We start from the raw sequence: 12,133 nt of genomic DNA, 5'->3' as shown, positions 1-12,133 counted from the left end.
TCTCCGCGGGCTTCCTGTCCTTGAGGATGGCAGCACACGGGGCTGGTATCACCCCTGCCTTTGTATCGGCTAGGACACTGTTCCCCACCAGGTGTGGGTGTGCAGAGTGGGGCTGTGGCTGGGTTTCAGCTCCCTTCTCCCTCCTCTCCCCACCCCCAACAGGGGAGCTTGCACGGCTACTCCTGGCGGCCAGGGCAGGAGCCTGGTATTTACCCAGCATTGTGAGCTCTGATGCCTGTGCGGATGTGTGTTTGTCTTTCGTTGCTTGTTACTCAAATGATGTTCACTGCAAGTGGTGAATGTCTCTGAGGTCCCAGCTGAAGGCAGGAGCAGCATCAGGGAGAGCAGCATCTTCTCCTTTTCATGAGAAGGGGCCTGCCTTCTGCCCAGTGTCCATTCAACTTTCAAAGGAAGCATCCTCTCCAACCAGGGGCCGCCTCATTCATCTCAACACCCACATTTTGTCCAAATTATGTTTGGCCCCAGAGCACAACACAGTGCTCCACCACGGTTAGTGTTGGTAAGGGCAGCATTGTAAGGAACCCTGCTCCTTCCCTGATCCTAGATCTGTGTCTCGGGAGCATCTGGAGCTGCTGGTGCATGGAGCTGAACCTGCTGATGCAGAGTGAGGTTCCAAACTGCCTCTGTTCCCACTGGGAGCTTCTGTCTCTCTGTGGAGGTGGAACCTGCCTTCCCTGGGTGACGGAGGAGGCACTTCAGGAGCAGATGGCAGTGACTTGGGCTTCAGACCGAGGTCCACAGCCGGCCTTGAACCTTATCCTCTGCATCATGTTAGCTGGGCCAGCCAGTTATCCCCTGGTCCCCAGTTTTCTCATCTGCATGGTGATGGACCCTAAGAGTTCAGGTAAGACACAGTCCTTGGCCCTAGGACACAGCAGTCTGGGGTGACGGTCCTCGGACTGGACCCCGGAGAACAGTGCAGCCTCCAAGGACTATGAGAGAAGCCACTGTGGGACATGGGGAGTCAGCAATGTCTTCTCCCAGCAAGTGTGGGACTGTAGTAGGTGGGGGAAAGCTGGACTTGGGCTTTATTTAAGTGAAAGTATTCTTGGAGGGTTGATTGATGGGCACCTGGAAGGACCACAGAAGAAGAGTTGGGAATCTCTCTCGGCCTCGTCCAAGCAGTGACGTGAGGGGGCATGGGAGGCCATGGGCAGGATCTAACCATTGAGCCACGGTGCCACTGGTGTGATGTGACTTGGCACAAGTAATTTCCTCTCTGCCAAGAGGGTGGCGTGAGGGGACGTCTGCGCAAGGGTTCCAGACAGGGCCACACAGCTCCCTCTTCTCATTACTCAAGCCTCTGCTTGGCTCACCTGCTCAGAAACACGTCTGTGACCACCTTGTAGGGGGTCCCACCTGTGTTTCCTGGCCTCCCCTTCCTGGCCCTCTTACTTTGTAATCACATGCTTGTTTGCTCACCTGTTCATCATCTGTGTTCTCCACCAGTCAGCACACCCCCCGGGAAGGGCATGCCATGGGCTCCCACTCCCCCAAGGGAGTGCAATGCTGTGCATGGGTCCTGCAGAGGCTGTACCCTCGACGAGTAGTCAGCTGAAGGAAGGAAAAGGCGGCAGAGAAGGCACGTTGGTCTTTTGCCTAGGCAGTGGCTGCTCCCTGCTCCCTTGTGGGCACCCAGAGGTGGCGGCAGCAGCACCAGCCTGCAGGGCCTACGCCTACGCTGCGATGGGCCATGCCCCAGGTGTTACAAAACGGACCTGCTATCGCTGGTGGGGATTGCGGCTTCCATGCAAACAAGGGGGTTAAATGGCCCCACTGGGGGAGGCTGCCCTTTCTGATGCTGTCCTGGCGGGACAGTTACTCAGCTCCTCCTGCCCTCACATTGTCAGCTTCTGGTCAGATGTCTCCTGAGAGGCAGACTGAGGTCCTTTAACGAAGTCTAATCTCTGGATTAAACACATACTTACATTCACTTTTCTAGAAGTGGGTCTACTCTGTGCCCAAAAGGGGACCTGAGAGGGGATGCTTCCCTTCCCCCCAGAGCCAGCACTGCCCAAGCCATCATGGGGGAGGGGCCCAGCAGTACCTGTGGCCATGCCCTCAGGCCCTGGGCCCCTCGGATCTTAGGCTGAGTCCATGAGCCAGCAGACCAGTGCACAGGAGCCGGTGCCTGGAGCACAGGAGATGACAAGGTCTAGAAAGTCGGGGTGGGCCTGAGTGGCTGCCTGGCCAGAGGAGGTGCCTACAGGTGGCCCTGGGCCTCCCGGCCATGGATGGCTCTGAGGATGCGGTGGGTGTGGAACGCCACCTTTCAGCCGTTGGGGGCTATGCCCCCTCATCTCACTGTCCTGCCTTGAGCAAAGATTAATTAGTCTTCTTTGGAAAAACTTTGGTAGTTGCTGGCTTTGAGCCCAGAGTAGTTGGAATTTTGGAGCCCAGAGGTCTCATGGCAGTTGGTCTTTTGCAGTTGGTCTTGGAAGGAAGGGGGCTGGAGTTTTGGCCGTCCTTCGGCACCCCTGGCTCGGGTGCGAGGCCATGCCTGAGACGGGGTGGCAGAAGCAGACGTGGCTGTGCCCATCCGTGAGTCTGCGGGGCACAGCGTGGGGCTCTTGAGGTGTTCCGTGAGCAGAAGACAGAGGAGCTGCTCGCTCTTCTTTGGATATTTCGTTTCTAACCGGATGGATCCTTCCCAGTGTGGAGGGTCCCCTGCAAGGTGGCCAGCAGTGTGTGCTTGCTCAGCAGGAGTCAGAGGTGGCGCAAGGGTGGCTGGGAAAACCGTGCCAACATCCCCAACCCTTTTAAGCTACTTTTGGAGGGAAAGTACAGGGGAGGGCAAAAGTAGGTTAATAATAAATAAATAAATAACGTACAAGAATAAACTCTGTCTCACGTCCCCATGACTGTAAAACCACTGTTGCCTGCCCTGTGTATTCTTTGGGGCTGGTTTAACATTGGTCCTCTTGGTTTCTCTCTGCCTAGAGACAAGTGGGGTTTTCACCATGAAGACTGAGAGATTAATCAGAGCCTTGAAACCCGCCCTCCCTCGGCCAGCCTTCTCCAAAGAGCATGTGCTTGTCCTTGGCTGCATGTCTCCCGTCTGCCCCCATGTCCACCTCCGGAAACCGTGAGGCATATGGGGTGTCTTTTCCCTGTTGTTGCCTGGCGGCGGGCACGTCGCGGTCACAGCACTGCGACGCAGAGACCCTCTGGTGTGCAGAGAGGTGAAGGTTATCCTGGCATGTGCCGTGAGGACAGGAGCCCCTTCCATAACGAGGGGCTGTCCTGAGAAGTCTCAGGGAACTCAGCTCAGGCTACTTCCTGTTCTTCTCTCACCTCTGAATCAGTTAATGATGAACTAACTACCCCACAGCCCCTCTTCTGCCTTCCTACAAAGTCCTCCGGTGACCTCAGACATTGTGGCCCCAGGGAGCCTTTGATCTGTGGATAGTCACGTGTTGGGGCAGGCAGGTGGGGCATGATGGAGGGGGTATATCAACAAGTGAGAGGAAGCCCGAGGAGGAGGAGGTTGGGGGAGGTTGTAAAGACCATGCAGTAAGGCAGCAAGTGCCCTGTCTTTGGAGCGGCTAGCGTGTTGTGGGTGACGTGTGTGGGCTGGCTGGTAGGACCAGGTGATCCTTCCTGTCCACCAGCCTTTGCCAGCCTTCAAGTTCTGTTCCTGGGCCCTCTCCTGCAGGGGTGGGTGTTCCAGGCCAGCCTTCTAGGCCTCCAGCTGCAGGCGCCACCCCTGGAGAGGGAAGCAACTGGGACACTACTTTATAGCCTCTAGGGGGCCTTGCCTTGCTTCCAGCAGCCGTGGTCTCTTCATGGGGTGTCGCAGTACCTTTGGGCTTTCGTGGCCCCAAGGTCGCCCTGCACCTGCTGCCGCACGGGTGTCCCCACAATAGACCCACACACAGTGCCTCCCATGCACCTGGAGCTGGGTACCCTGCGCCGTGTACAGGAGGCTGGCACCACTCCTAGGGAAAGCAGCACGGGCTATGCTTTGCTGGAGCAGAGCCTGCGAGAGCCTTGCTCCCCTCAGAGGTGGCACAGGAAGGCTTTGCTGTGGGCTCCCTGAGGGGCTGCTGGTGGCTGAAGCTTCAAGCTGGGACATGCAGGCAAGCCCCGTGTCGGCCATGCAGCCTGTCCATGGCCACTAGGAAGAGCTGCTGTGGGACAGGGCCAGCCCCATTTCGAAGGAGCAGAGGCAGTGGCATGTGGTGAGAAGGGAAAGGTCCTGGGTCGTGTGTTCTTGCTGCACATGCTTGGAACGGCACAGCCGTGGGCAGCTGGGCAGCTCTCATCCCCACAGGCTCTGCTCTCACACTGAGGGGCTGGGGGCCTCCTGAGGAGCTGTGTTCTCTGGTGGCAGCAAGCGGGGCACTGCTTTCCGGCCGTGCGGCCTTTCCTCCTGTCTAAGCGGCAGGCACCCCACAGACGGTGCCTCGTGGCCGTGGTGACGTGTGTGTCTGACGACTCGTGACTCTCGGTCTCGGCTGTTTTTGCTGTTACTGGTGGAAGCGCTTCCGCCTTGCGTGTCCTAACATCTCGGTTTGGCAGGAGCTCACTGACGTGGGTCCTGCTCCTGAGCCCGCCCAGACAGATGGGGCAGGAGGCAGGGCGATGGTGAGCAACGGGAGTGTTGGAATGTTTGTCTTTCTTTGAAAAACAGCTTTCTGCGGGCTCTCCTTCTGGATGTGAGTGGCCATTTATGTAGCCTGAGGGCACCTTTTGTTGCCGGGATGATGGGCTCCCTGACGGTGGTCACAATACGGCCATTGGCTGGGTCTGCTGTGTGCCTGGTGCCGCCGGCCATTCCACATTCATGACCTCAGCCCCTGTGACTCACCCTGTAGATGACCCTGGGCCTCAGCTCCATCCGACTCCTGCTATTTCCCCCGGGGGCCAGGCTTGCCACCTTCGCTGGGTGTTGGGTTCTGTCTGGACTCTGACGGCATGTTTGGGTGACTACCACAGGGCAGAGGTCGCTTCACTTCTGACGCACTTTGTACCTCCGTGTGTGGGTAGCTTTTCCTGAAGGTGTAGGTTGTTAGCGAGGAGAGTAAAATGAAAAGTGACGGAGGATTTCCCCTAGGGCTGTGTGGGGTCTTTCAGGATCAGAGAGTTAGATTTCAGGGCCAGGCTGTCCCAGGCTCCTGTCCGACCCCTCTGGGGGGCCCTTCCACAGCCTGGGGTGCATTCGGGGGTATGAGAATCCACAGTGAGAGGGCCAGGTTCTTGCTGCTCTCTCACTCGTAAGGACCCCCTCCCTTGCTGCCCAGGCTGCCACAGCACTGAGTGCCGCCTCTTGGGTAGCACGTCGCACATGTCCTCTCTCCTGTACTCCTCGACTCCCCCAGCCCCGAGGACTGGTCCTGCCAGCAGGGCTGCTGGGTCCCCATGTGGACCCCATGAGGGGCTCACGTTTCCACTTGGGGTCAGGCCGCAGCTCCAGAAACCTGGGCCATCAGCAGTGCTCAGTGCTGTGCCCACTCAGGTGTAGGTGTGTGTGGAGGGGGCCACAGGTATGAGGATGGGAGGGGCGGCACGCAGGTGGGGTAGGTGACCTGCTACGTGCCAGCGTGATGTCGAATGGGAGGGAAAGTCAGGAAGTTGCTGAGGATGGGCCCTCACAGCCAAGAGAAGTGAGAACACATGAGGAAGACGGCTTTCCTGCCATGTCTGAGCTCGCTTCTTGGTGCCCAGGGAGGCTGATCTGAGGGATTGACGTGGGAGTCCGAGGAGGGGTCTCATTCCCGTCCATCTGAGCTGGTCAGCTCACTGCCCCCTGCACTGAGGCTGTGGTCCTGTCTGCAGGTGATGTGGCCTGAACAGCTCTCGTTTCTGAGGCAAAACACATAGGAAACTCGGTCGTCTGAAGGCATTTCGCATCCAGGTTCCAAAACAGGCTTCCTCCACCCACCCCCAAGGTGTGTGTGGGCAGGCCGGGCCTCTACCGGGACAGGTGCGGCTCATGGTAGGTGTCCAGGACTCGGAGGCCACATGCTGCCCTGTCTGCTGACAGAGCAGGGCTGGGGAACTGGGGCCAAACTCGACTCTACTTTTATGCTCTTCAAGTTTAGCTCTTACTTTGTTGTTCTGTTTCTCTTTTCCTTTTTTTTAAAAAAAAGATTTTATTTATTTATTTTTAGAGGGGAAGGGAGGGAGAAAGAGAGGGAGAGAAACACCAGTGTGTGATTGCCTCTCATATGCCCCCCCCACTGGCGACCCGGCCTGCAACCCAGGCATGTGCCCTGACCGGGAATTGAAGCGGCGAGCCTTTGGTTTGCAGGCCGGCTCTCAACACACTGAGCCACACCAGCTAGGGCTCCTTTTCCATTTCTAAAGATAACTCTCCCATCCCTCCGGTAACCACCTGCCTATTCTAAGAGCTGCAGGCCGAGTGTCCTCATAACCAGCCCTGAGTCCACAGCAGCTGCCTGTTTACTCTTGTCATCAGCAGGGACATGAACTCGCCCCTGCACACCCCTCACAGGCGTCTCTCTGGCACCTTCCTCCACGCAGGGCCCGCAGGGCCTCTGAGGCAGCATCAGCCCTGTGGAACAGGTGGGCAGGGCTATCTCGCCTTCTCTTCCTCTTCCTCTTCCTCTTCCTCTTCCCCTTCCCTCCCCGCCCCTCCTCAGGCTCCTCACCCCATCCCTTCCATCTACACCTGGGCATTCCCGTCCCCGGATGTCTGACACCTTCCCACCAGGTTTCCTGGTCTCTAGGTTCCCGTGATGATTGTGCTGATTTTCCCAGGATACTGGGATGTGGCAGCACCCAGCGCTGGTCCAGGAGGGGCAGGTTCTGGGTCTGACCTTCAGGGTTGAGGGAAGTGAGGGCCACACGGGACCGGCCCTGCCACTGCTCGTCTGGGTGCCAGAGGAGTCCCGTGGTGCAGGAGGCCGCAAGTCTGTAGGCAAGTCTGCGGAGCTGCAGATGACACAGTCCTCCCTGTCGCTTCATTTGGTTTGCAAAGCAGGACAGTGAGGCGGCCCCAGGGAATTGCTCTCGTGTCCTCTCTCCTGAGGTTCCTGTCACATTGTTACAGGAACCAGCTCGCTTCCACTTATCTGGTGTCATTACTGACCCACAGGTCAGAACCCCTGACTGGGCTCTCCCTGCCGGCCTGCCCCCTGGAAGCAGGCTCTGTGGCTGAAACCTCGAGTGGGAAAGTGTTTCCAATCAGCAGAAGGGTCCGGCTGCTTTGAGTTGGAGGTTCGTCTGGGCTGTGGTTTGACCCGGTCCTCTGTGCTGTCAGCGCTCTTTGTTAGCCTGCAGAGTAGGCCTCATCTCTGCAAGCAGATGCCCGAGAGCCTTTGGGGGGGGGGGTGAGCGTGAGGCCAGGGTGACAGCAGCCGGGAAACGGCTTTGGGAAGTACATGTTGTGGGGTCTCCAGCATGTTGGTTTGAGCGGAAAAGTTGTATTTGCACTGAGAGCCCCAGTCCTGGCAGGCAGGGAAGGTGGCTGCTGTGCAGGAACAAAGCGAAATAATTTTCTCCCTTGACACGAGGCAGAAAGATTGGATCCGGGGTGTTGAAGCTTCGCCAACACTGGACGGGTAGGGTCAAAGCTGACGCGAGCCCCAGTGGGTGCACAAGGTCAGGTGGGCAGGCTGCCATCTGCTGGTCGGAGCAGCCAGTGAAGCCAGGAAACCGCCACAGAGGCCCCGGAGAAGTGCGCTCCGGACCCTTGTTTCTGGTCCCCGCTTCTGACCTGCCACCTTCCTGCACGGGTGCTTTTCCTCCCTGACAGCCATCTCTGACTATCTGTCATTTCTCAGATGAGCCTTGGCTTAGAAGAAAAAACACGAGCAAACTTTAAAACACTTCTCTTGCTGCTTACTGCCGCCTAGAGTAGACTTTGATTCAGGGGAAACTGAAGATGAGTTCCAGTTAATTCCGCTCCTTGCTGGGCCCTGGGCCACGCGGCTGTGGGAACACGCTGTGTCTCTCAGTGGTGTGGTTTTTACGTCCAGAGCCAGGGGGGTTGTTGGGTGAGCGACATGTTTGGGAGGAGAAGCCAGGCCGGTAGGTATGTTTTGGGTAAAGAATGACTCCAGTTGGCTTGGCCCCCACAGTGCGTGAAGAGTGTGTCTGTCGACACAGAAGGTGGCAGAATGGCAGTTCCTGGTGTTTATTGAAGACTTACTTTCGCTTATGAAACTTAAGCCACGTCCCTGGTTGAGTGGTTAACCTTCGCTGTCACGGGGAGGGGTGGAGAGGAGCAGGGTTGTCTCTCTGTCATGAAGGGGCGTCCCCCGTGGACTAGCTGCCGGAGAGAACGCAGTCTCGGTGCCCGCCTCCTGAGAACTGACTTCATCAGCACCGACGGCTGGTAGCTCCCAGGGCCCTTGGGCTGGTTCAATAAATAGGTTACTCATTGCTCCTACGCCTGCACGCAGTGGGTCAGCAGCTGACTTCTTCCACCTGCCCCCACCTCCAATGGAGAACCCGCTTCCATGCAGAGCTCCCCTGGGGTCCTGTCTGCCCCCCAAGTGGCCCGTTGTGGCACTCCTGTGAGGACCCGTCGTCTTGACCATGGTGCCAGGAGTGAGGACGGTGACCACAGAGACCCTGTGACCGTGTGGCCATGTGGCTGTGTCGGGACCTGCAGCCAGTACCTGGCGCTTGGGGCTCGGAGTCTCCCTTCCCCGCCTCCTTTCTGTGCTTCCTCTGGCTCTGTCTTGCTCTTTGGCCTTTGCCTCCTCCTGCCAGCAGTAGGCCTGCAAAGGGGAGATGAATGACACACGGTACATGTGACACATGGTGACACATGTGCAAGACAGCGAGTGGGTGAGTAAGGGAGATCCTGAGGCGCCTCACCCCCTGCAGCCCGGAGGCAGGTGTGCGGCTGTTCGGAGAGTGGAAGGTGTGGGCGCCCTCACCGTGGTCAGCTGGGTATGTGGCCTGGGGAATGGCCGTCGGTCCTCCCACCTGCCATGCCCTGGTGGGCAGAGCAGGGCTTTCTCGGGTCTTCCCGCCCTGCCGACTCAGACACTTCTGGTTTGTGCTTTGTAGACACCGTGATTGCTGCCCTTTGGTTCTCCTCAGACCTGTCTTCACGCTGCCTCAAATCTCTGCGGGGTCTCGTCCTTCTCTGCCACGCCTCTCAGTCTGGGGGGCCCAGGTCTGGCCCAGAGCCATGGCCGCACTGTTACCAGGACTCTCCTTGTGCGCTCACTGGGTGTCCTAGGCTCAGCGACCACCTGTATGCGAAGGGTGCCCAAATCGGGGTCTGGGTCCCCAGGCTTCTGTCACACCCGCCTGCCCAGTGAGCTGTCCCCAAGTGTAGTGCCTACATGATGTCCTAAAGGGACGTCCCCTCCAACCCTCACCCATGAGTCTTTATGGTTCCAGCCCACTGGCCTGGGGCCGCCATGTCCTTGGTGGCCTAGAAATCTGAAGGTTATCCTTGACCCTGACCCTCCTGTTTTACTTACTTTGCCGTGTCCCTGAAAGACTCCATCTTTGGCGGGGACCCCCACCCCTGTGACTTGGTGTTCCCAGACCCCGTGCCTCTCTCACAGCCATCCCTGCACTCCATGCAGGCTGTGCCAGAGGGGTGCAGCCCAGCCCTGCCCAGTGAAGGACTTGGACGCAGAGGAACTCCACGTGGAAAAGTTGTCTCCCAGGATGTGTTTGTAGACACAGATTTGGATTTGCTGACTGTTGTTTTTCTTTGATTTTGTCAGGCTACTCTGACGGCATCAGGTGGACCGGCACCATCCCCTGCCCCCTTGCTGGGGCCTGAGGGAGGGGAGCATGGAGGAGAGCAAGGACGAGACAGCAAACCGGGCACATGCCCTCTTCGACCGCTTCGTGCAGGCCGCCACCTGCAAGGGGACCCTGAAGGCTTTCCAGGAGCTCTGCGAGCACCTGGAGGTAAAGCCCCAGGACTACCGCTCCTTCTACCACAGACTCAAGTCCAAGCTCCACTACTGGAAAGCCAAAGCCCTGTGGGCGAAGCTGGACAAGCGGGGCAGCCACAAGGACTACAGGAAGGGGAGGGCCTGCAGCAACACCAAGGTACGGTGGGCCAGCAGTGGAAGGACCCACAGAGGCTGTAGGGCGAGAATGGGCCAAGTTGAGCCGAGGTCTGGTACGGGGGGTCAGGCTTCTACCTGTGGGAAACGTCCACTTGACTGTTCCGGGGGCTGGACTTTATTCGTGCGCCGTGTGTTCACATATTGAACATTCCGGGTTTTAGCTGTTAGAGAACAATTTAAGTAGTGCAGCACCTTGTTCGTTTTGCCGAGCCTCTGCTTTGAATCTCACACTGTTAGGGGTTGCAGGACAGCGAGCAAAGCTGCAGCCAGGCCTCGCCAGCATCCTGCACAAGCGTGGCTCCGTGGTGTGGGGGTTGTTTCCCTCCCCGAGTCACGATCCTGTGCTCAGTAACTGGCAAGGGACACATAGTATCCAAATAACCAGGGAGGGACACTGGTATCTCAGTAACTGGCGAGGGACACATAGCATCTGCCACCTGGGGCTTCAGGCCGCCTTTCATCCTTATCCCAAAGGTCTGTTTTCCTAAGCAGGGGCCTTGTGAACACGGTGATTTGTTTTGGTTTCTTCACAGTATACAGAAGCTGTGTTCTCAAGAAGAAGGTGGGCCTGGGCAGGGCTGTGGTTTCAGACACCTGAATGAGGTCTGGGAGCAGGTGGAGAAGGAGGAGGGGCTTCCTGCTGCCCCGCCCTTCTGGGGCTCGAGGGGCTGGCAGGGAAAGAATGTTGCAAATGACTTCATCACTGTGTCCTCAGTGCTGTTTCCCGAGTTTTAATTTGCCCCTGTGGGGGCCCTGACACCCACCCCAGCGGGTTTTCGTTTGGTTGTTGGTTAGATATTCGTCAGCACAATTTGGGGAGTTCAGAGGCTAAGGTGTGTGAGGGAGTTGTGGAGTTTTATTAAGGATAAAAGGAGTTCAAAGCAAACCATGGCGTGCCTTTCTTGATTTTCTTCTGCACATGCAGTGTGAACTAGTTAAGTGTCCAGGCTCACCCTGAGTACTGCTCTAAAATTCAGATTTTCAAGATTGTTTTCTTGGACTTTAGTCTAAAGACAAGGTTTTAGAACTGTTGTCAGCACGAGAAACTTGGGCCCCTGGCAGTTGCCTCCTGGGAATCCCTGGAGTGGAAGGCCATCCGGGACTCTGTGTATGACGTTCAATCACCCGTCTCCTTGGACAGAAATCTGCATCACCGAGAGACCTTCCCAATGGACAGGAGATGAGATGCAGTTTTCAAAGTGCTTGTTGAAATGACAACCCCCCCACTTAAACATGCAGTGAAGAGCCCTGTGGGGTGGGCTTTCGGGAATGGTAGTCGTGAGGTCACCAGACTTGTTATCAGGGGGTGCCACCCTTGCCTGAAGCAGCCGTGTTTTTCAGTGTCTCATCATCGGAGCTGGCCCCTGTGGTCTCCGCACGGCCATTGACTTGTCCTTGCTGGGAGCGAAGGTGGTCGTGATTGAGAAGCGAGATGCCTTCTCCCGCAACAACGTCCTGCACCTCTGGCCTTTCACCATACATGATCTGCGAGGTTTGGGTGCCAAGAAGTTCTACGGCAAGTTCTGTGCTGGGTCCATCGACCACATCAGTAAGTGAAACTGGTTCTCCTGTAGGTCTGCCCTCCCTCCCCCCACCCCTGCCCCCTCACCCAGTGTGTTCTGCAAGAGACCCAGGCAGGTTCCCTGAGGAACACGTCTGCAGCTGCCCTGTTTGCTCTGTGTCATCAGCGTCTGCTGTGAAGAAGCACGTCTACTGGGAGGCAGGACCAGGGCTCTGGAGTACAAGCACTGAGCTCTGGGGTCACTGAGTTAGGCCTCAGGCTCTCCTTCAGCACGCGCAGTGGTGGGATGGACACTGGGGCCAGGCCAGGCAGTAGATGACCAGTGTGGGTGGTTTCAGCCGGCTCTTTGGAGCGTAATGTGGAAGCGGCTGCACTGGCGTGAGGGCAAAGTGCTGTGGGCACACGGTCCTGGGGAAGCTGCAGCCGCAGACGTCTTGTTGGGTACGTGGCCAGCTGACGAGTCCGCAGCGGGATTCCTAGATTCTCGTGGGGCCCACAGCCCCGGGGCTCTTGTGCTCTTGCCCTCTCCACGCTCGGCTTGGCCTGTCTTTCCGGGGTACTTTGAAGTAAATGCAAG

At 57.6% G+C, this 12,133-nt stretch overlaps 1 protein-coding gene across 22 annotated transcripts in view; it reads left to right on the top strand.

The window, feature by feature from the left end:
* The window catches only part of MICAL3 (microtubule associated monooxygenase, calponin and LIM domain containing 3), a 134,436-nt gene that overhangs the window by 42,481 nt on the left and 79,822 nt on the right, over positions 1-12,133 (top strand). For 19 of the 22 annotated variants that reach the window (XM_053916665.2, XM_071220222.1, XM_053916668.2 and 16 more), the window contains 2 exons: positions 9,681-10,014; positions 11,376-11,583. In XM_053916665.2, the coding sequence (XP_053772640.1) occupies positions 9,751-10,014; positions 11,376-11,583 (472 nt within the window). In that variant the 5' untranslated portion in view covers positions 9,681-9,750. Of the gene's footprint in view, positions 1-565; positions 866-9,680; positions 10,015-11,375; positions 11,584-12,133 lie in introns of those variants that run through there. The other 3 variants (XM_053916652.2, XM_053916672.2, XM_045200429.3) reach the window with 1 other exon arrangement.

Source organism: Desmodus rotundus, chromosome 13 (genome assembly GCF_022682495.2).
Source record: "Desmodus rotundus isolate HL8 chromosome 13, HLdesRot8A.1, whole genome shotgun sequence".
Classification (NCBI taxonomy): domain Eukaryota; kingdom Metazoa; phylum Chordata; class Mammalia; order Chiroptera; family Phyllostomidae; genus Desmodus; species Desmodus rotundus.
This window is presented reverse-complemented; position numbering and strand designations above follow the sequence as displayed.